General features: G+C 35.9%; 4 protein-coding genes across 4 annotated transcripts in view; 1 reads left to right on the forward strand and 3 right to left on the reverse strand.

Moving 5' to 3' along the window:
- Positions 1–2,733, reverse strand: part of CBG00499 — a gene marked incomplete at both ends in the record, with an annotated part of 5,393 nt that extends 2,660 nt beyond the window's left edge. Inside the window, 3 exons of the mRNA XM_002640891.1 lie at positions 585–965; positions 2,159–2,371; positions 2,576–2,733. Of these exons, the coding sequence (XP_002640937.1) occupies positions 585–965; positions 2,159–2,371; positions 2,576–2,733 (752 nt within the window). The remainder of the gene's footprint in view (positions 1–584; positions 966–2,158; positions 2,372–2,575) is intronic.
- Positions 2,734–4,477: 1,744 nt separating this feature from the next.
- CBG00500 lies at positions 4,478–8,498 on the reverse strand (the record flags this gene model as incomplete). The annotated part of the gene is made up of 5 exons (XM_002640892.1): positions 4,478–4,681; positions 4,778–4,918; positions 6,319–6,633; positions 8,298–8,414; positions 8,460–8,498. 5 exons carry the CDS (start codon positions 8,496–8,498, stop codon positions 4,478–4,480), a joined length of 816 nt encoding a protein of 271 aa, XP_002640938.1.
- An 817-nt stretch (positions 8,499–9,315) lies between these two features.
- Positions 9,316–14,355, forward strand: Cbr-hut-1 (the record flags this gene model as incomplete). The annotated part of the gene is made up of 6 exons (XM_002640893.1): positions 9,316–9,434; positions 9,523–9,666; positions 10,554–10,824; positions 12,486–12,621; positions 12,861–13,048; positions 14,149–14,355. The coding sequence occupies 6 exons, from the start codon at positions 9,316–9,318 to the stop codon at positions 14,353–14,355; spliced, it is 1,065 nt and encodes a 354-aa protein (XP_002640939.1).
- Positions 14,356–15,108: 753 nt separating this feature from the next.
- CBG00502 lies at positions 15,109–22,406 on the reverse strand (the record flags this gene model as incomplete). Its single annotated transcript, XM_045243426.1, has 11 exons — positions 15,109–15,272; positions 15,411–15,538; positions 16,380–16,627; positions 17,667–17,937; positions 18,837–18,978; positions 19,041–19,195; positions 21,129–21,290; positions 21,358–21,603; positions 21,645–21,698; positions 22,203–22,307; positions 22,384–22,406. The coding sequence occupies 11 exons, from the start codon at positions 22,404–22,406 to the stop codon at positions 15,109–15,111; spliced, it is 1,698 nt and encodes a 565-aa protein (XP_045091538.1).
- Between the last annotated feature and the right edge of the window lie 1,472 nt (positions 22,407–23,878).

The raw sequence follows: 23,878 nt of genomic DNA on the forward strand, positions 1-23,878 counted from the left end.
GGCCTAGAAACCCTCTAAAAATTGAATTTTCTAGGCCACTATATTCATAAAAACTATGCTAATGTCCTAACATGCCCCTGGTGTGGTTTCTAGGCCATTTCAGCATGGTGGCCGAACTTTTGCAAGTTGGAGTTTTCTAGGCCATCACGTTACAATGGCCTAGAAAACCTACCAGAGGCATTTTAGGTCATTTCTAAGTCATTGTAACATGGTGGCCTAGAAAACCCCCAACTGGCAAAAGTTAGGCCACCATACTAAAACCTTGGTTTCATTTTTTGGGCAATTTTAGGCCTTTTAGGCTCGTTTTCAGGCCTTTTTCAGCCAATTTCTCACTATTTCAGGCCATTTTCAGTCGATTTATTGCTATTTCGGGCCATTTTAGGCTATTTTCAGGTGATTTTTACTCGATTTTTCACTAGTTTGAGCAATTTTTTTGATCCTGCGCAGGGGTCACATTAAACCAATTTTCAGCTATCTTTAGACATTTTCAGGCCTTTTTTCAACCAATTTTTAGCTATCTTTGGTCATTTTCAGTCGATTTTTTTGTGATTTTGTCCCCCCCCCCCCCCCCCCAATCTACACACCTATCCGGATCACAACCGGCGCCACACGAATCTCTACAGTAGAAATCAGCGGATTGAGTGGTCGCCAGGAACTCGTCGTCGGGAAGACATCCAACAGTCATAATGTACTCCTCCGAGAGGATTCCAAGCTTACAGCGGGCACACTTGACACGTGGCACCGCTTTCGCGGAAAATTCCTCCAATTTCTCCAATTTGTTCACATCCACAGCCAATCGGTGGGCCGTTTTTGGGACCAGGGGGCCCGATAGGGGCTCCACGCTCACTTTGGCCATGAAAATGCGCCCAGTTGAGTCGTCGAAAGCTGGGGAGCACAGGGTTTGGGGTTTTATGACGACGTCACGGACGGCGGCGCCGAAACGGGTCGCTTTGAAGTCGAAGGATCTGAAAATTTTTTTTGTTTTTTTTTTTTTTTGAAATTTCAAAAATTCTAGAATGCTTCAGAATTCCCCACCACATTAGTCATTTTCACCTTATTAAGAGCTTCAAAATGAGCCCAAACACACGCCTAGCCTCCGCCCACTTTGAGGTTTCGGATCTTGGGATCAAAGTGGGCGGAGCTTAGCGGAAATGGCTGAAAATGACTCATTTTCAGTGGGATTTTCAGATTTTTGTCATTTTTTCAGTCAGTTTATACAAGAAAGCGAGAAAATACAAAAATATCAAAATTTTGAAATTCTCGAAAAAAATTTTTTTCGGAATTATTGGAACTTTTTTTTTTTAAATTTTCAATTTTGCTGAAAATCTGAAAATTCCAGATTCTCCAGGTTATCTAGATTAAAACAAGCTGAAAAAGCTGAATTTTCAGTCAATTTTAGTCTATAATGTCAGAAAATATGAGATTTTGAAGAAAAAAAATTTTTCGAAAATTTCAAAATTTCGATTTTTTGGAATTTTTTAGAATTTCAGCTTTTCTAGACCAAAACAACCTGAAAAATCTGAATTTTCAGTTAACTTGAGCCTAGAAATCCGAGAAATGTGAGTTTTGATGATTTTCGAAAATTTCGAAAAAAAAAATTTTTCGAAAATTACAGATTTTCAGCTTTTCTAGACTAAAATTATCTGAGAATTTTGAATTTCCAACTAATTTTAACCTAGAAAGCGAAGAAATATCAGATTTTAGAAACTATTTTTTTGGAAAATTCCAGAATTTCAATTTTGCTGAAAATCTGAAAATTCCAGATTCTCCAGTCTTTCTAGATTAAAATGAGCTGAAAAATCTGAATTTTCAGTTAATTTTAGTCTGGAAAAGCTAAAAATATGAGATTTTGAAGATTTTTCAAAATTTTCAAAAAAACATTTTTTTTCGAAAATTTTAAAATTTCGATTTTTGGAATTTTCTAGAATTTCAGCTTTTCTAGACTAAAATGAGCTGAAAAATCTGAATTTTCAGTTAATTTGAGCCTGGAAATCCGAGAAATGCGAGTTTTGATGATTTTCGAAATTTTCGAAAAAATTTTTTTCGAAATTTTGAATTTCTCTCCAAACTTCCCAGTAATTCAAATTTTCAACGTTTCCCGCCTAATTTTTTGTCTAGAATTCAAATTTTTCACTCAAAAACCCAAAAATCCCCGTACTTTTCGCCCTTTTTCGATTTTTTCTGCATTTTTTTGGTTGGTGAGCTTGGAGCCGATGAAGACGTCGATTGGCTCCGTTCTCTTTGTTTTTTCGGCTGATTTTGTTGATTTTGTGCTTCCTTGTGCCTTTTTTGAATGGTTTCTGGCGTGGGCGGTGCTCCGATTCTGATGAAGTTGTCGGTGACGTTGACGACGTTGATATCCGAATATTTTCTGAAAAATTGCTGTTTTTCGGGTGGAAATCGATGGAAATCGGTGATTTTGAGCTTGAAAATGACTCAAAACGGTATATTTTAGCATAAAATAGGTCAAAAATGCCTGAAAATCAAAAAAAAAATTTATGAAATTTTTGAAAAAAATTTTTTTGGAAATTTTTCGAAAAAATCGAATATTCAGCGGTAATTCATAGTCACTAACATCTTCCTTGGATTCTGTTGCTCTGGAACCTCAGCTTTCTCGCGGAAACCCGGCGGAACGTCGACAAACAACGATGCCAGGTCGTTTCTCGGCTTCAACTCCAGGAAAACGGACATATCGGTCCATTCGCCGAACGAATCGAGTGGCGACTTGATCATTATGCTTCCTAGACACCTGGTTTACCTAAAAGATGGGGAAAAATCGGTGGAAAATGAGGAAAATTAGACAAAAAATAAATAATTTTCGCGAAAAGCGCAGCAAACGCGCTCCATGGACACAAAAAATTGGAGGGAGATTTGAATTTAGTTTTTTTTGAGATTTCTTTTTTTTTTTCGAAAGAAACACCCGTTTTATAGGGCTTTTTTCTGGCAATTTTCTAGCTTTTTGACTACAGAAAAAATGAGGAAATTCAAAAAAAAATATTTTTTTTCAATTTTCGCATGTAAAAATCCTGGAAAAATGCTAAAACCTAGTTTTCTCGATAGAGCGAACTTGCAATTGCCGAAATTTTGAAAAAATATTGAGTTTAAAATCTATTTCCACTGTAAAAAGGTCAAAAAGTGTCCGGTGTAAACAGTTGAGGAACGATGGGGGCAGCGAAGCGCCTCGTGACTCTTCTTTTCTCTAACCACTCTCTCAATTCACCGTACTCTCTCGCTTTTTGCCACTGACGCATAGCATTGATGGACACTGGCGATTCTGGTCGTTTATGTTGTGAGAAATTGAAAAATTCAGAGAAAAATAGACAAAATTGAAGGAAAAGCGAGAGAGTTTGGGAAATGAGGAGGGTGCTAGCTTTAAAGGGCCATAACTCGGGACTCAATAGATTTTTTGGAAACCCAGATTTTCGGATTTCCCAGATTTCATAAATCAATATGATACTAAATTTGACATACATTTCTCAACAATTGGACAAATAGCACCAGAAAAAACTAAAATTACCTGTTTTTCGGAGGTCAGCTAACTTTAAAGGCGCATAACTTGGGACCCAATGGACCAAAATTTTGAAAATTTAATTGTTTGGAATTAGCAGGTTTTAGGGATCAAAATGATGTTAAATTTGACATGGATTTACCAAAAAGTGAAAATATTGCGCTTAAAAACTGAAATAGTATATTTCTAAAAGGTAAGTTAATTTTAAAGGCTCATAACTCGGGACCCAGAAAACCAAATTTTTTGAAATTTAGATTTTTGGATTTCGCAGTTTTTGTAGATTAAGATGATAATAAATTTTACCTACTTTCTCAACAATAGCCTGAAATTGAGGCTAAAACCTAAAATCACTAAAAATTAGAGTTACAGTATCTTGCAAGGCTCATAACCCGGGACCCCCTTGACCATATGGGATGAAGTTTAGATTATTGAATTAAGAAAATTTTGAGAATCAAGACTATTCTAAATCTGACATAGATTTCTTAAAAACTGGAAAAATTGCACCAGAAAAACTAAAATTGTCGATTTCTAGGAGGTCAGTTTTCTTTAAAGGCTCATAACTCTGGGTACAGTAACCCGATTTTGTTGACATTTAGATCTTTGGATTTGGCAGGTTTTAAGGATTAAAATAATATGTAATTTGACCTACTTTCCCAAAAAGTAACTTTAAAAAGAGCATAAAACCCAGAACCACAGAAGCATCAAGAAACGATATTTTTAAAGGCTCATAACTCGAGACCCAGAAGACCAAATTTTTTGAAATTTGCATTTTTGGATTTCTCAAGTTTTGCAGTTCAATTTGATACCAAATTTGACCTAGATTTCACTAAATTGCTTTGAAAACCCTCAAAAAACCCAAAAAACACGCTACCATATCTTTCAAGGTGCATAACTCGGGACCCAATTGCTCAAATTTCTTGAAATTCACATTTTTCAAAACCACAAATATCACAGAATCATTTATTTACATTATATCGGGTTATCAGGAAAAATTAAGCTGTTAAGAATCGTCTGTAGATTTTGATGCAAGTCGTTTGGCGGCGTTGGCTCCTGATTACTACCCGATGGCTCATCTTCGATTTCCTCATTTTGAATTTGCTCAATTTTTTGATTTTCCATCAATTTCACAAAATTCTTGTCTCTCAATTTTCGTTTCGAGAACCAGTCGCGGATCTGAAATGCCTAAATTGGCCTAAAACCGACCAAAATTGGCCTAGAATTGGCCTAAAAAAGCCTAGAACAGGCCAGAAAATGCCTAAAAATGCCCACTTTTTTCCGATCTTTTCCAGTTTTCTCCACCAGCTCTCCATACGGTATCTTGAATTGTTTTCCACCAATTTCAGCAAGCTCCGCCTTCAAATGAAGGGCCTCCATTAGATCCAGCTCAGGTGGTGAGAACGCGCTGACTCTCTGAAATTTTAGATTTCTAGCTTTAAAGGATTATAACTCCAGACCCAATGGACCAATTTTTGTGAAATTTTTATTTTTGAATTCAGCAGGTTTTAAAGATCAGAATGATGCTAAATTTGGAATAGATTACTTTAAAAATAGCAAAGATTTGCGTTGAAAAGCAAACAAACCCTCATTTTTTGAAGTATGCTAACTTTAAAGGGTCATAACTTGGGACCCAATTGACCAAATATTCAAAAATTTATATGTTTGGATTTGGCAGATTTTAAAGATTAAAAAGATATTAAACTTGACATAGATTACTCAAAAATTGAAGAAATTGCACTAGAAAAACAGAAATCGTCAATTTCTGGAAGGTCAGCTAACTTTAAAGGGTCATAACTTGGGACCCAATCGACCAAATTTTTTGAAAAGTACATTTTTGGATTTTCCAGATTTCATAGATTAAAATTATATGCAATTTGACCCACTTACCCAAAAAATACCAAAAAAAACCAAAAAAATTGAGCCTTAAACCTAGAGGCCACATTTCTGATTTCAGCTTCCAAGCCTGACAGCTAGATGCCAATTTTAACCCAATTTATCTAACTTCTTGTGAAAGATATCAAAAAGTGGTTAACTGATAAAATGTTTATCATAATATCAGTAACATTTTATCAGTAGACCACTTTTTGATATATTTTACAGGGACCAAGATATGGGGGCTTAAAGGCGAGAGTAAGGAGGGGGCATGGAGGTGTGCTCAAAAAACCAATTCAGGTTCTGTGCTCTTTTTTGTTATTTTTTTTTATTAAATATGTTAAATTACATATTATTTTAATCTCCAAAAAATAACAAATCCAAAAATATGATTTTCAAAAAACTTGGTCCATTGGGTCTCGAGTTATGACCCTTTAAAGTTAGCTTGCCTCTAAAAAGCCAGTAATTTCAGTATTTCCCGTGTAATTTTTTCAATTTTTAAGCAATCTATGTCAAATCTAGTATAATTTTGTTCCTTAAAATACGCCAAATCCGAAAATCTAGCTTTCATAATTTGGTCCTATAGGTGTCGAGTTATGATCCTTTAAAGTTAGCTATATCAAAACTACAAGTTTTCACATGAATCTTAGAATCCAATAGACCAAATTTCATGATTTTTTAAATCAATTTTTGAGACATCTATATGAAATTTAGTATTATTTTAATCCTTAACGTCTGATAAGTCTAAAAATATAAATTTTATCAAATTTGGAAAACTGGGTCAAAAGTTATGGCTCCTTGAAGCAAGCTAACCTCTTAAAACCAGTAATTTCAGTTTTCCTACTGAGATTTTCTCCTGTTTTGAGCTATAACGTCGAATTTAGTATCATTTTGATCTACAAAAACTGCTGAATCTGAAAATTTACATGGCGAAAACCCACCGCAGTGCCCAATCTGATCTTCTCAAGCTTTATCATTCTCCGTCTCCTCCGATCCTTCTCATTCCCTCGTCCATCCAGTTTCCTCCGTTGATGACATAACCAATTATTGACTTGTTTCACTTTCAACCCAGTTATCTCACAAATCTCTCTCGTCTTCTCTGGTGTCCATTGTCCCATCAGTGGATGCTTCTCGAATGTGTCCTCTAGAATCTCCCGTTGCTCATCACTAAATTCATTCTGTTGACGGGGAGGGGGTGGTACGAATTTCCCGGCCTTTTCATCTCGTTTTCGGAAGCGGCATAGGGTGTCACGGACCTGGAATTATTGTCATGCTAATTCCTAGAATCTCGGGAGTTAAAAAATTTAAATTTCAAAAAAATTGGTCCATTGGGTCCGGAGTTATGAGCCTTTAAAAATATCGTATCTTGATGTGTCTGTGGTTCTGGGTTTTAGGCTCTTTTTAAAGTTACTTTTTGGGAAAGTAGGTCAAATTACATATTATTTTGATCTACGAAACCTACAAAACCCAAAAATATAATATTCAAAAAATTTGGTCAAGTGGGTCCCGAGTTATGACCGTTTAAAGTTAGCTGACCTTCCAAAAATTAGAGGTTTTTGCTTTTCAGTGCAAATCCTTGCTATTTTTGAGTAAATAGAGCAAATTCAGCATCATTCTGATTCTTGAAACCTGCCAAATCCAAAAATCTAAATTTCAACACAATTGGGTTACTGTACCCAGAGTTATGACCCTTTAAAGTTAGCATACTTCAAAAAATGAGGGTTTGTTTGCTTTTCAACGCAAATCTTCGCTATTTTTGGAGTAATCTATTTCAAATTCAGTATCATTCTGATCTTTAAAACCTGCTGAATCCAAAAATTCAAATTTCAAAACAATTGGTCCATCGGGTCCGGAGTTATGATCCTTTAAAGTTAGCTGACTTTTTTGAAGTGTACCCGAGTTATGACTACTTAAAGATATCGTACCTTAATTTTGGGTTTTTTCTTGAAAGTTTTAAGTAATATATGTCAAATTAAGTGTCATTTTGATCAGTAAAATTAGGGGAATTCAAAAATACAAATTTTCAAAAAATTGGTCTATTGACTCCTGAGCTATGAGCCTTGAAAGATACTGTAACTCGATTTTTTTTCGTGATTTTTGGTTTTTGGCTCAATTTTAGGCTATTCTCAAGAAAGTAGATCAAATTTATTATCATCTTGATCTACGGAAACTGTGAAATCCAAAAATCTGAATTTCAAACAATTTGGTCCAGTGGGTCCGGAGTTATGAGCCTTTAAAGATATCTACCTTTATGTATCGTTTTTTTTTTGTGCAATTTCTTAAATTTTAGAAAAATCTAGGTTAAATTTTGTATCATTCAGATCCATAAAGTCTGAGAAATCCAAAAATGCAAATTCCATTGAATTTGGGCAATTGGGTCCGGAGTTATTACTCTTTTAAGGTAGATGTGCCTGGTTTAGCAAAATCTGCGACATTTTTTGTCAAATTATCAGCTAAACTTGTGAAATTTAGTATCATTTTGATCCTTGAACCCTGAGAAATCCAAAAATGCAAATTTCAAAAAATTTGGTCCAGTGGGTCCGGAGTTATGAGCATTTAAAAATATCGTATCTTGATGTTTCTGTGGTTCTGGGTTTTATGCTCTTTTTAAAACTACTTTTTGCGAAAGTAGGTCAAATTACATATCATTTTAATCCTTAAAAACTGCCAAATCCAAAAATTTAAATTTCAACAAAATCGGGTTACTGTACCCAGAGTTAGAGCCATTAAAGTTCGTCTAGCTCGATTTTCTGCTTTTTTGTGCTATTTTTTCAATTTTCCAGTAATCTATGTCAACTTTAATATCATTTGAATCCTTAAAATCTAAGGAATCCGAAAATCAAAAATTCGTAAAATTTGGACAACTGGGTCGAAAGTTATGATTTTTTGAAAAAAAAAAGAATCCTTAAAACCCCAGTACATTTTTATGAGAAAGTCCTGTCATTTGTGCCAGCTCAACGATATCACCATAGTGATAATAATTGCCTTCGGAATAGTACGCTTCGAGAACTTTCTTCGGATCAGTAACACTTTTCCACTGAAAAAATCCAAAATTTCAGCCAAAAGAAAGGTGAAAAACTACCTTTTCCGACTTTTCAGATGTGTTTTCAGCGTTTGACATTGCTGAAAAGCTAGAAAATTCTCGAAAATTCGAGGAAAAATGCGCCGAAAATCAATAAACGCGCGCAACTGACGCGCCAGCTGGATGGACCCAAGTAAAGGGGCGGCGCCTAATGTGTGTAGTTGGCCGTGGTGTGTTTGCGGACTGCATAAAAGTTTAGAAGGTTGTAGAATCTACTCTATTTCATGAGATTTCAGCAAGATTTTCAGCAAAGGAAAAAGAGAAAATTCGAAAAACAAACATCTTTAACAGAAAAGAAATGTTTTTTTGGGAAAAATTAGTTTTTTTCAGAATTTTCAGGGTGAATAAACAGTCAAATTTTATTTCAAAATGTTCCTCTAAATTTGCTCTATTCAAAAATATAAAAATTGTAAAATTTGGTTCATTGAGTCCCAAGTTACAGGCTTTGGAAGCAAAAGACCCGTAAAAGAAAAAAAAACAGATTTTGGCTCTTTTTCACTCTATTTCTCATATATAAACCTAGTTGAATTTTATACTAAAATATTGTTTTAAATTCGCTCTATTCAAAAATATAAGTTTCAGAAAATTTGGTTGACTGAGTCAAAAATAGCTATTTTTCTAGAAACAGCTCAACAAATTCGGATTTGAACTTCCCTCCAAAATATCCCCTCTCTGTCTGCAAACACCACGACGCAAAACAGGAAACACCGCGACGCGCAAATGCACAACTCCACGTTTTGTGTGTTTTATGGTCATTTTTCATCGACCCAGATGTTTTTTTTTGCAGTTTTTTGTATCTTTTATATCAAATAGACCGCCAGGTGTCCCATTTTTTAACAATATGCTTCCTTTTCAGATGGTAAAAGGACACGAACCGGCGGAAAGACACTGGCTAGCCGAGTCTTGGCATTTTTTGATTTGTGCCGGTGGAATTTTAGGATGTTATTTTGTTTTCGGGATTCAGCAGGAGAGAATGTGCGTTTTTTGCTAATTTAAAAAAATTAATTTTTCGAAAAAAAAATTTTTTTTTCAAAAAAATTCAAATTCCCGCCCAATCTTCCAGAGTACAAGGCAAATACGAGCTACCCGACGAAAGTGTCGAGAAATTCACATTCACACAGGCGCTGGTGTTCTTTCTATGCACTGGAAATACGATTTACGCGTATTTGATTCGGAAAAAGACGGAAATCGATAATGTGCCGGCAAAGTGAGTTTTTGAGGGCTTAAAATGTTAAAAAGTAGGTTTCTGACTGAAAAATTGCGAAAAAAACAGGTTTTTTAGGTTCTAAATCATAAAAAACGATTCTAAAAACCTCGAAATAGAGCCAATTTCAGCAAATTCTCATTTAGGTTCAAAATGATGAGTTTTGAAGCTTAAAACAGTTTAGAAAGCGATTTTCGCGATCAAAAATTGTTGAAAATCGAGTTTTTGATCCTAAAATGAGCAATTTTTCAATTTTGGCTCATTTTTCACAAAAAATCTCGAAAAAACAGGTTTTTAGCTTTATTTAAGCCGATTTCTCAACTAAATTCATTTATTTCAAAAAAAATCGAAAAATTTGATTTTAGGCGGGAAATGGCTATTTTTAAGCATATTTTAAGCCAAAAATTGTCGAAAAATCATGAAAATCGATGCAAATTCATCTATATTTGATTTCATGCGAAAAATAGCCATTTTTCGAGTCATTTTCAGCCGAAAATCACCTAAAAATCACGAAAATTGAGCTGAATTAAATCCGAATTCGTTTATTTCAGAAAAATCGATTTTCGCTTGATTTTCAAGCAATTTTTCATGAACTTCTAGACATTTTAAGCCGAAAATTGGCTACAAATCGATCTGGAATCGTGTCTATTTTCGAAAAATCGGCTTTTTAAGCTCATTTTAAGCCGATTTATCATGTTTTTGAAGCATTTTTCAGCCAAAAAGTTCGATTTTAGGCTAAAAATAGCTATTTAAGATCGATTTTAGTCGATTTTGAAGCATTTTTCAGCCAAAAACCACTAAAAATTGGCTTTAAATCGATTTGGAATCGTCCCATTTTGAGAATCCCGGATTTTAAGCCCATTTTCACGCCAAACCCTCGCTATTTTCAGAATGTACGCCGCATCGGCAGCCAGCTACCTGCTAGCAATGATCGCGTCCAACCAGGCGCTACAGTACCTACCGTACCCCACTCAAGTGTTGGCCAAGAGCTGTAAACCCATTCCGGTGATGATTTTCGGGGTCCTATTCGCCCATAAACGATACAATTGGCGGAAATATTGCTATGTGCTGATGATTGTGATTGGAGTGGCCATGTTTTTGTATAAGGACAAAAAACGCGGTGCAGAGGAGAAGGATTTCGGCTTTGGAGAGGCACTTTTGGTGCGGTTTTTGGCTTAAAAATGGCTTAAAACTAGTCAAAAAACAGTCTGAAATGTGCTGAAAAAGCCTACGAATGGCCTAAAAGAGACTAAATATAGCTGAAAATAGTCTGAAAATGGGCCTAAAATACGCTAAAATAGGCGTTCGACCGAAAAGGTCAAAATATGGCCTAAAACTAGCCTAAACTGAGCCTGGAGCGGTTGAAAATTCGTGCTTTAGGCCCCCCCTCCCCCAAAACGGGTCAGAATGACCTGAAAGGCCTAAGACCAGCCTAAAACGAGCTAGAAGGAACCAACCAGCTCAGTCAAGTTCCACGCCATTTTAGGCTTTTTCCAGTGGTTTTAGATCCATTTAGGCCTATCTCAGGCCTTCCAAACCCACTAAGCCTTCAAAAAGTGCCTGATTTAAGGCCATTCCAGGCATATTTTGCATCGTTTTGGGCCATTTTTACTCTATTTCAGTGCCAAATGGGAGAATTTAGACTAATTTTAGCGAATTTGGCGTCATTTTTGGGCTAAATTTGACTATTTTCAGCTTAAAATAGCTAAGAATAGGCTTGAAATGGGCTAAACATAGCCTTAAAATGACTTAAAATGAGCTTAAAATGGCTAAAAATGACACGACTTGAAATAGCATTAAAATTACCTGAAATGAGCCTAAAAGCCTACAAACGGCCAAAAACAGCTGGAAATAGGACAAAATAGGCTAAAAATGGGCTTAATACAGGTAAAATGGGCTAAAAATAGGCTAAAACTGTCAGAAAGGTTTTGGGCCTGATCAATAAACAAATTAAATTAAAAGGTGCCTCAAATGACCTGAAAGGCCTAAAATCAGCCTAAACTGAGCCTGGAACAATTAAAAAATTTATGTTTTAGGCCTATTTCATGCTTTCTCTAGTGGTTTCAGACCCGTCTAGGCCTATTTCAGGACATTTCTGGTGGTTTTTAAACCAATTTAAGGCCATTCCAGGCCTATTTTGCATCGTTTTGGGCCATTTTTAGGCTATTTTAGGCAAATTAGGCTTCATTTCGGGTCATTTTTAGACTAAAATAGTCAATTTTGGACAAAATAATTGGCATAAAATGGGCTCTTACAATAGCTACAATGGGCTAAAACAGGCCTCAAATGACCTAAAATGGGCTAAAAATAGGCTAAAACTGTCAGAAAGGTGCCTGAAATGACATAATAGGCCTAAAACCAGCCTAAAACGAGCTAGAAGGAACCAACCAGCCTCAGTCAAGTTCCACGTCAGTTTAGGCCATTTCTGGTGGTTTTTAGACCCATTTAGGCCTATTTCAGGCCTTCCAAACCCACTAAGCCTTCAAAAAGTGCCTGATTTAAGGCCATTCCAGGCCTATTTTGCATCGTTTTGGGCCATTTTTAGGCTATTTTAGGCAAATTAGGCTTCATTTCGGGTCATTTTTGGGCTAAATTTGACCATTGTCAGGTGATTTTACACCAAATTTAATCATTCATTTCTGACCGTTTTCAACCCAAAATAGCTCATTTTAGCTCATTTTCCCTAGTTTTTTTTCCAGGCCTAAAATGTTTGGAAAATGGCTGAAAATAGGCTTAAATTGAGCTAAAAAATAGTTTAAAAAGGCCAAAAAACGCGAAAAAAGACCCAATTGGACCGAAAATCGTTCTTCTCTAATTTCCAGATCTTCTCACTGGCAATGGACGGAACGACGACGTCAATCCAGGATCGCATCAAAAAATCGTATCAACGAACGGGCAATTCGATGATGTTCTACACGAATCTGTACTCGAGTCTCTACTTGTCAGCTGGCCTGTTAGGTGCGGGGTTTTTTTTTGGCTGAAAATTGCTCAAAAATCGAATATTTTGACCTAAAAATGCCCAAAAAAAGGCTGAAAATTGGCTGAAATAGGCCTGAAATTGGTCTTAAAAGTCTCAAATCAAGCTTAAAACGGCTCAAGACAGGGCTAAAACATGCCAAAAACCATCAGAAAACCCCTAAAATGACCCAAAAATGCCCCAAAATCGGCCTAAAAACCCCAAAAATTCGATTTTTCAGTAACTGGCGAGCTTTGGTCGTTCTTCTACTTCGTCCAACGTCATCCGTACGTCTTCTGGGACCTGTGTGGTCTGGCGATCGCCTCCTGCCTTGGACAGTGGTGCATTTTTAAGACAATCGAAGAGTTCTCGCCGTTGACATGTTCAATTGTCACCACCACACGAAAGCTCTTCACTATCATCATCTCGGTAAGATTTCAGAGGCAAAAATTGTCTAAAATGAGCTATTCTGGCTTGAAATTGACTTAAAATTGACTATTTTAGTCTAAAAATGACCCGAAATGAAGCCTAATTTGCCTAAAATAGCCTAAAAATGGCCCAAAACGGTGCAAAATAGGCCTGAAATGGCCTTAAATCAAGCACTTTTCGAACTCTTAGTGGGTTTGGAAGGCCTGAAATAGGCCTAAATGGGCCTAAAAACCACTAGAGAAAGCATGAAATAGGCCTAAAACATAAATTTTTTAATTGTTCCAGGCTCAGTTTAGGCTGGTTTTAGGCTTTTCAGGTCATTTCAGGCACCTTTCTGACAGTTTTAGCCTGTTTTTAGCCCATTTTTGCTATTTTTAGCCCATTTTAAGCCGATTTTGTCTTTAGGCCGTTTGTAGGCTTTTAGGCTCATTTCAGGTAATTTTAATGCTATTTTAAGTCGTGTCATTTTTAGCCATTTTAAGCTAATTTTAAGGCTACGTTTAGCTCATTTTAAGGCTATTCTTAACTATTTTAAGCTGAAAATAGTCAAATTCAGCTCAAAAATGACCCAGAATGACGCCAAATTCGCTAAAAATCGCCCTAAAAATAGTGCTTCTTCCTTCTAGCTCGTTTTAGGCTGGTCTTAGGCCTTTCAGGTCATTCTGACCCATTTTAGGCTGAAATTCAGGTCATTTTAGGTCGTTTTCTGTCAGTTTCAGCCCACTTCAATCCTATTTTCAGCTATTTTGAGCAAATTTTGGTCGTTTCAGTTGATTTTAAGCCCATAGTTCTAGCCCATTTTCGGCCTATTCCCAGCTGTTTTTAGTCTATTTTAGGCTATTGATTTGTAGGCTTTTTAGGCTTTTTCAGCATATTTTACGTCATTTTTAGACTATTTTAAGATCAATTTTTTTGGCTTTTGAACCTATTTTCAGGTCATTTTCAGCCCAATTTTAGCTCATTTTAGGCCTTTGTTTTGCCCATTTCTTAGCCATTTTTTTGGCATGTTTCAAGCTAATTTGAGCCCATTTTTAGCCTATTTTCAGCTTATTTTTAGCTTATTTTAGGACATTCTAAGCCTATTTTAAGCCTATTTTCAGCCCATTTTAAGCCCATTTTCTGTTCAGGTGCTGTTCATGAATCATCCACTATCGGGCCGTCAAATGCTCGCCACCTCCGTCGTCTTTTCCGCGCTAACAGCTGATGTGATCGATGGAAAACTGTCTTCTGGAAGTGCCACGTCATCGAATGTGGGCGGAGCCAAGAAGCCGTTGATCTCGCCGGACGAAAAAGCACATGTTAAATAATTTTCAGCGATTTTTTAGTGATTTTTGATGATTTTTGATGTTAAAATAAGTGGAAAAAAAACGATTTGTTAGGGATTTTAGCCATTTTTTGACTGAAAAAAAATGACTGAAAATTCTCGTATTTTTTCTGAGATTTTCTGGCCTAAAAGTGACTGAAAAAGGTGATTTTTCAGTGATTTTTAGTCAATTTTTATTGTAAAAAAATCTAGTTTTTCAGCCATTTCTGATGTAAAAATGTCTGAAAAATTGTGATTTTTCGGTGATTTTTCAGCTAATATTTTCTATCTAAAAATACGATTTTCTAGTCATTTTTGACCCGAAAACTGTCTGAAAATGACAGAAAAATATCGATGTTTCGGCGATTTTTTGAGTCCAAATAGGCAGGATCAATCGATTTTTCAGCAGCTAAATTTTGGTGATTTTTTAGTGCTTTTTCGACCTAAAAATGACTGGAAAAGCGATTTTTCAGCTAAATTTTGTTGTTTTTTTGAATAATGCTTTACTTGGGGGTTTCTTTTTTCGAAAATCTATGATTCTGGTCATGTCTTTTTAAAGAATATTTATTGCATTTTTTCCTGTTTTTTTTTGTTAAATTGAATTTTAATAATTAATTAATTAATATAAAAAATTAATTATGTTTTTTTAAAAAAAAAAAATTGAACAACAATTTTTTAGATTTTTTAAAATTTTTTTTTGAATCTTTTTTTTTCAGAAACATCATTGAAAAATCTAGAAAAAAAATAATTTATTTTCCTAAAAATCAATGATTTTGGAGTCTGTGGACTCGATTTTCAGTTTCTTCTGAATGTCCAACTGCTCCACCTCCTCAAACCACTTCCGGTCCATACTCTTCTTGGGCTCCAAATTTTGTGCGAAAAATTTCACAATTTTCAGCTTTTCCGGACTCACGGACCGCCCTGAAAATGCGAAATATTCAAATTTAAGACGAAAATTAAAAAATATTCGAAAAAAAAATTTTTTTTTTGTCCCAAATTTTTAAAAAATTTTCAAAAAAGTTAATTAACCTAATTAACCACTAATTAGTCTCTAATTACCTGCAATATCTGGAAGTAGGATATACTTCACATAGGCCCACATCACCGGGTGGAAGCCCTGGAACATGTGGTCCATGGTGATTCCGGAAGTTTGATTCTGGAGACAATGTTCATCCAGAGCCGTGATTCTGAAAATCATGAAATAGCTAAAAATTTGAATTCAGCTCGCTGAGAGCTTCAAAATGAGTATAAACATGACTAGGCTCCGCCCACTTTGAGTTTTCCACTTTAAAGGCGCATGAGGGTCCACATATTGAAATTCTCGGAAAGTAGGCCTTGATTATACCCATTTTGAAGCTAAAAACGTCAGAAATCTAATAAAAATAATTTCAGTCAGAAATTTTGAAAATTGACAAAGTTATGAGCAATTCAAAAATTCCAATGAAAATTTGCAAAAATTAGTATTGCTCATAACTTTTTCAATTTTTGAGAAAACCTCAAATTTATTTAAAATTGTAATTTTGTGCGCTGAGTGCTTCAAAATGAGTATGAACACGGCTAGGCTCCGCCCACTTTGAGATTTTGGCTAATTTTGACTTTAAAGGCGCAAAGATGGTCAGAATTTTCAAATTTGAGTGAAGTAAGTCATGATTATACTCATTTTGAAGCTCTTTGCGCGCTGAGAGGAAAAATATGAGTTTCATTCGCAAATTCTCAAAAATAACCAAGTTATGGGATCAACAACTTTTTGAAATTTTTTGCAAAAAGTTAGTTTTTCTCATGACTTTGTTATTTTTCAGAATCTCTTCACCAAATTAGAAAATTCACATTTCTCTTGTTTTAAGCTTCAAAATGAATATAATCATGACCTACTTACCAAAATTTTAAGTTTTCGGAACCCCTATGAGCCTTTAAAGTCAAAAATTCCCAAAATCTCAAAGTGAGCGGAGCCTAGTCGTGTTTATACTCATTTTGAAGCATTTTTACGCGAAATCTTACTAGATAAGAGAAAAGGTCTAAAAATCCGACCTGAAGTGTCTGCTGACATATTTCTCCAGAAGATAGCTGCCAGATACAGCAATGGTGTCTTCTGGGGTCCACACGAAATGGATCCATCCGGATGGGATCATTGCGGTCTGCCCAGCCGAAATCTCCACCCGGATCCACTGGTCCCACAGGATATCCCCAATCCACTCGCTCATCTCCTCCTTTTCCACTCTCTCGTAGATCTCCAAATTCTCCGGAGTGGGCGGGGCGATGTAGAAGACCTTTTTGCCCTGAAATAGAAATTTTCGAAAGTCATGAATATACTCATTTTGAAGCTCATAATCTGACAAACTCAAAAATATTAATTTTATTCAAATTGGTTAAAAACTAAAAAAGTTATGAGCAATTCAAAAAATTCCAATGAAAATTTGAAAAAATTAGTATTGCTCATAACTTTTTCAATTTTTGAGTAAACCCGAAATTTACTTAAAATCTGATTTTGGTGCGCTGAGAGCTTCAAAATGAGTGGGGAAAGTAGGTCATGATTATATTCGTTTTGAAGCTTTTAACACGGCAAGTTCAAAAATTTTATGTTTATCAAAATTAGTGGAAAAACGAAGAAGTTATGAGTAATTCAAAAATTTTAGAAAAACCGACCAAAAGTTTGTATTGCTCATAACATTCTTATTTTTGCAGCATATAAGATACTTTTTAAAAATTCGGATTTTCCACGTTTTTAGCTTAAAAATGAGTATAATCATGACCCACTTTCTTGAATTTTGTATTTTCGGGCCCCCTATGCGCCTTTAAAGTCGAAATTCCCCAAAAACTCAAAGTGGGCGGAGCCTAGTCGTGTTTATACTCATTTTGAAGCTCTTAACGTACAAAATTCAGATCGACAAAGAAAAATCAGTTTTGGCCAAAATTAGCCGAATTACGGTAGTTTTACGGCTCTCTGCTGGTAAGGTGCAAAAACGTGCAAACCACCGTAACCCTGAACGTTTCCGTTGAAATTCAACGAAAGTTAGATTTTTGATTTTGCCACGTTTAGGGCTTTGAAATGAGTATGATCATGACCTACTTTCCTTCAATTTAAATTTTCAGACCCCTATGCGCCTTTAAGGCCAAAATTCCCGCCAAACACTCAAAGTGGGCGGAACCTAGTCGTGTTTATACTCATTTTAAAGCTCTCAACGAGTCAAATTTAAATATGCAATTGTCATACTAAAATTTGGAAAATGAGCCAAGTTATGGACCGAAACATGTTTTGGGGGAATTTTTCGGGCGCATTCTGTGTGTCCGAATGTCTCGATTTCGCTTAAAACTTACAATTTTCACATGGAAGAAGGTGGCAGTGGCTGAGAGGTTAATGTGAGCATTGGTGAAAGATCCTTTTGTGGAGAGAACCAAAAATTTCTGGTAAGTTGGGAGCTCAGAAATGATTTTTTCCAGAAATTTCAGATTTTTTTGAGTTTCCTGGGAATTTCTTTCCAGAAGAAGACGGCCCTGACGCTTCTGCTCCGCCTCCAGAGCTGTCTTCAATTGATTAATGATCCCGAACCTCTCCACGTATTGTGGGACCCGGATCTCTCTGTCGAGCCTGAAAATTTAACCATAACTTCCTTATTTGCTGCGATTCAGTCAAATTTCATAAATGTTTGAATTCGGCGCGTTGGGAGCTTCAAAATGAGTATAAACACGACTAGGCTCCGCCCACTTTGAGATTTTTACTTTAAAGGCGCATAGGGGTCCGAAAATTAGAATTGTAGGAAAGTAGATCATGATCATACTCATTTTGAAGCTCTAAACGTGACAAGTTTAAAAATCTAATTTTCGTTGATTTTCAACTGAAACTTCCAGGGTTACGGTGGCTTGCACGTTTTTGCACCTGACCAGCATATAGCAAAACTACCGCAATTCGGCTAATTTTGGTCAAAATTGGTTTTTCTTTGTGGACCTGAATTTTGTACGTTCAGAGCTTCAAAATGAGTATAAACACGACTAGGCTCCGCCCACTTTGCGTTTCCGACTTTTTTGACTTTAAAGGCGCATAGGGGGTCCGAATTTTGAAAATCTAGGAAAGTAGGTCATGATTATACTCATTTTAAAGCTTTTGATGTCACTGATGTAGCTGCACAAGTTTCGTTTCGTGAAAATAAAAATTACCAAAGTTATCATCCAAAAAGTGTTTAACAAAATTTTCAAAAAAACTTGCTGAAGCCATAATTTTTAAATTTCGAACAATTTTTGGCTAAAACCTATATTTTCAAGTTTTTCACGCTTGGAGCTTCAAAATGAGTATAAAAAAGACCTACTTCTGAATATTCCGATTTTTCGGAACCCCTATGCGCCTTTAAAGTAAAAATCTCAAAATGGGCGGAGCCTAGTCGTGTTTATACTCATTTCAAAGCTCAGCACGTAAAAAATTGAATGAAAACAATTTCAGACACGGGTATTGAAAACTAAAAAAGTTATGGCTAAAAATACTTTAAAACTAACTTTTTGAGCTTGGACACCTCCAAGGAGATAACATTGAATGCGTCATTTCGAGAATCTTTGCGGAAGAATTCCATGAATTTCTTGACCGGCATAGTTTTAGTGATCTGCGTAAAACTGCAGATCACGTTCAGGTACTTCTGATCTGAAACATTTTTCAAATTAAAAAAAATTTGGGTTGAAAATTTTTTTTGTTGAAAATTTTACCTTCTAGAAGTTCCTCCAAATTTTCAACATTGATTTCTTCTGAAACCTCCAAACCCAATCCTTTGACCTTTTTGAAGAGGATGGGTCCATCAAATGACTCCAGCTCCCTCAAGTAATGGGTCCCATCCTGGACAATTTTGACTGCTGGCTCGGTTCTGAAAGATTCAATTTTAATTTTTTTACAAAATTCAAATTTGGCACGTTTAGAACTTCAAATTGAGTATAAACACGACTAGGCTCCGGCCACTTTGAGTTTTTTTGCGAATTGCGACCTTAAAGGCGCATAGGGGTCCGAAAATACAGAATTCAGGAAAGTAGGTCATGATCATACTCATTTTAAAGCCCTAAACGTGGCAAAATCGAAAATCTAACTTTCGTTGATTTTCAACTGAAACTGCCAGGGTTACGGTGGCTTGCACGTTTTTGCACCTGACCAGCATATAGCAGTAAAACTACCGTAATTCGGCTAGTTTCAGCCAGAACTGATTTTTCTTTGCTGAATTTTGTACGTTCAGAGCTTCAAAATGAGTATAAACACGACTAGGCTCCGCCTACTTTGCGTTTCCGATTTTTTTGACTTTAAATGCGCATAGGGGGTCCGGATTTTGAAATTGGAGGAAAGTAGGTCATGATTATATTCATTTCAAAGCTCTAGACGTCAGAAATCTTAAAATAATGGTTTTATCAAAAAATTGTAAAAATTAAGAAAGTTATGAGAAAATCCAATTTTAGCCAAACTTTGATGAAATTCTTGATTTCCTCATAACTAGTTGAACTTTCGAAATTTTTTGATAAAATTTAAAGTTTTCGTATTCTCATGTTTAGAACTTCAAAATGAGTATAATCATGATCTACTTTCCTCGAATTTCCAAATTCGGACCCTTTATGCTCCTTTAAAGTCAAAAAAGTCGGAAACGCAAAGTGGGCGGAGCCTAGTTGTGTTTATACTCATTTTGAAGCTCTAAACGTACAAAATTCAGATCCACAAAGAAAAATCAATTTTGACCAAAATTAGCCGAATTACGGTAGTTTTACTGCTATATGCTGGTCAGGTGCAAAAACGTGCAAGCCACCGTAACCCTGGCAGTTTTAGTTAAAAATCAACGAAAATTAGATTTTTTAACTTGTCACGTTTAGAGCTTCAAAATGTGTATGATCATGATCTACTTTCCTGGAATTCTAATTTTCGGACCCCTATGTGCCTTTAAAGTAAAAATCTCAAAGTGGGCGGAGCCTAGTCGTGTTTATACTCATTTTGAAGCTCCCAACGCGCCGAATTCAAACATTTATGAAACTTTTTTGGCCACGCCCCCTTTTTGGATGCCTTGATTTCCTACATAAAATTGGCTGGAAACTTCGAGAATGCTTTGGAGAAAATTGGAATTTTGGAGAAATATGGAAAAACCGATAATTCTGAAAATTTGCTGAAAATTCTAAATATTCCAATTCAACGAGAGAAATTTTCAAAAAATTTGATATCGATGAAAAATTTTTTGGCTGAAAATTCTGAAATTCTGGAAGTTCTGGAAATTCTGAAAATCGTGGAATTTGAGATTCTAGACATTTCTGAAGACGTCCAAAAACTGCGGGATACTCAAAAAATGGAATTTAAGGATCTGGAAAAAACGCGCTCCAGAATTTTTTACTTTCCTCGATTTTCAAAATCCGGACCCCCTATGCGCTAAAGGTCGAAATTCCCCAAAAACGCAAAGTGGGCGGAGCCTAGTCGTGTTTATACTCATTTTGAAGCTCTGAACGTACAAAATTCAGATCAAAGTAAAATCAGTTTTGGCCAAGATTAGCCGAATTACGGTAGTTTTACGGCTCTCTGCTGGTAAGGTGCAAAAACGTGCAAATCACCGTAACCCTGACCGTTTCCGTTGAAGTTAAACGAAAGTTAGATTTTTGATTTTGCCACGTTTAGGGCTTTAAAATGAGTATGATCATGACCTACTTTCCTTCAATTTAAATTTTCGGACCCCTATGCGCCTTTAAACTCAAAAACGAAAATGGGCGGAGCCTAGTCGTGTTTATACTCATTTTGAAGCTCTCAACACGCCGAATTCAAATTTTTTAGTGAAAACTCACTTGGAATAATTTCCATACGTGTCCAGAAGCCTTTCACCGTCCTCAAAAAATGGCATAAATTCCTGACATCCCATCTTTTTTCCGGTTTCAATGAAATTTCGAATTTCCTGGCGAAATTCGGTTTTCAGGTGGTTGAAGGTGGTTTCACAGAGAATAGGGCGGCTGAAAAAAATAGGGTTAAAAAAAGGAAAATCTTTTTTTAAAAAATTTTTTTTACAAAAAAAATTACCGGATCTGGATTTTTGAGTTTTTAGAGGTCGATGGAGCAGAGTGATGGACTGGGTCTTGGGAGTCATCAGAGTTCCGGTTTTCCAGAAATTTCGGACCATCAGAAGCTAACGACGTCTTGGCTATCTTCCTGACCGTATCCAACAGACCACGGGCGGCCGAGAAACGGCCAGCCGGCCTTTGGGCTTGAAGAAGATCCTCCATCGGATCCTTGGCATCAGAAGATTGGCGATGGGCTGGTGCAGGTCTGAAAAATCCTAATTTTTCAAAATTTCTGAAAAAACTCACTTTTTCGAAGAAATTCCCGCCTTTGGCCCTTCTTGTCTTCTTTTCAAAGGAGCTCTAAAATAGTAAATTTCTACAGTAATCCAACTAAACTAAGATACCGTAAAACCTGTATTAGAAGGGCCCCCCCCTCTAAATTTTCAGTTAATTTCCTGGGAAAAAAGAGGAGCCCCTCTAATTGAAGGGCCCTTCAGAGGTACCTTGGAACAATAGAATATCCCCCTCAGTCTCAACTTTGAGGTCAAATATCTCATTTGCTGGAGAAGATATCAAAAAGTAGTCAACTGATAAAATGTTTGAGATGATATGAGCAACATTTTATCAGTGGACAATCAGTTCATATCTTGGACAGGAAGCAAGATAAATTGTCTTAAAGTCAAGGGGTCGGCAGTAGACTTGTCAGATTTAAGACGTTATATCTCACTTCCTGTGAAAAATGTCAAAAAATGGCCAACTGACAAAACGTTTATCATAATATCCGTAACATTTTATCAGTTGACAACTAATTCATAAGTTTGACAGGGGCCCTTCTATTACAGGTTTTAAGGTACGAATGCTCACCGAGCCACAACTCTCATGGCATTCTCATTGTAGTTGACAATTTTAGCTTGACGAGACGCTCGTTCAGACGTCAAGCTCATCAAGTGGCTCCGTGTTGGAGATGAGCTGAAAAAAAATTCAAATCTAAAAAATGCTGAAAATCCTTAATTTTCAAATTCTGAAATTTTGGTATCAAACTTACTTGGAATCCTTGAAGTTGAACATGTTTGTTTCAAAGAAGCAGAAGATTTGAATTTATCTGAAAATTTAGAATAAAAAATAGGAAAATCTGAAAGTCTGAAAGAAAGAAATCACAAACTTAAAGAGAGTCCCAAAAAAGATTACTGTAGTTTTTCAAAAAGAGAGTTTGGCACGATGCCAAAGTTTCCAGAAACGGATTTAAATTGCCGCAAAAATGTAGTAACTTTGATCTAAAACATTTCAAGCCAATATTCAACTACAGTAATCCGTAAAACTATTCTATATATTGTTCTAACCCCTTCCACCCAAAACCACAATAACGTTGAAAAAAAAGCTTTGCCGTCTATCTTGCCGCCTGGCCGTCTAGCGAAAAAAGAAACTAATGACCATTCTTAGCCTAATCTCCCCATTCTGAAAATATACTTCGGATGTCATATCCTGACGGCACCATAGGGTAAGAAATTGCACCGGTCGGTCCTTTTTATGGAGAACGTTTGTTTGCACTGACACCACCTGTCATTGGTGTGGTTCACTCTTTCTTTAAAACGTTTGAAGACTTCTAGAGAGTTTCAGAATATACTAAACAAAACTAGAACTTCATTTTTGTAGTTGACACTTTTTTCATAGCTACCGTAGTTTTCGAGATACGCGTCTTTAAAGTGGGTAACTCCCCTTCCCCCCGCGCCTCTCTCGAGTGGCGGGCGCTTTAAAGGCGCATAACTGAAAAACTACGGTAGCTAGAGTAAAACTATAAACTACAAATTTTTAGCCCATAAAATTTCCAGTATTTTCATATAATTTGCACAATAATAGAATTTTTAGAAATGGATATACACTAAATTGAAGTTTAAAAATCTGGTTTTTGAGGAAGAGAAAAGATTTCGGCTAAAAAATCATTTTTTGAAAATATTAAATTAGCAAGATTTGAACAATTTTACTATCATTTTGTAGCCAATCAAAAACCACAAATACATCTTTTCAAAATTTTAAAGTTGCTCAATTTTGAGCAAAGTTATGCGCCTTTAAAACTTGCCCCGCCCCTCTCGTAGTAGGCGGCGCGCCGCGCCCTCTTTCTGAACGTTTAAAGACGCATAACTCAAAAAACTACAGTAGTTCAAAAAAGTTGTAAACTATAAAAATGTGTAAAATTAAATTTTACACATTTTCGTAGTTTACAAAACTTTGCTAGCTTTTCTGGTTTTTGAGTTATGCGCCTTTAAAGATTGGATTCCCCAGGGAAATTTCAGAATATACTAAACAAAACTAGAACTTCATTTTTGCTATCTTTAAAGGCGCATATCTCAAAAACTAAGGGCAGAATTTGATTTTGAATCTTTTCGCAGTTGACATCTTTTTTCTATCTACCGTAATTTTTGAGAACTTTAAAGTTTGGCGTGCTGCCCACTCTTGGGAAAATAAGACTTTTGTTAAAATCCTAAAATTTTCAATGAAAGTTGTAGGAAACTTGATTTTAAGCATTTTAAGCATTGAAAAAT

Source organism: Caenorhabditis briggsae (assembly GCF_000004555.2).
Source record: "Caenorhabditis briggsae complete genome, chrIII, whole genome shotgun sequence".
Classification (NCBI taxonomy): Eukaryota; Metazoa; Nematoda; class Chromadorea; order Rhabditida; family Rhabditidae; genus Caenorhabditis; species Caenorhabditis briggsae.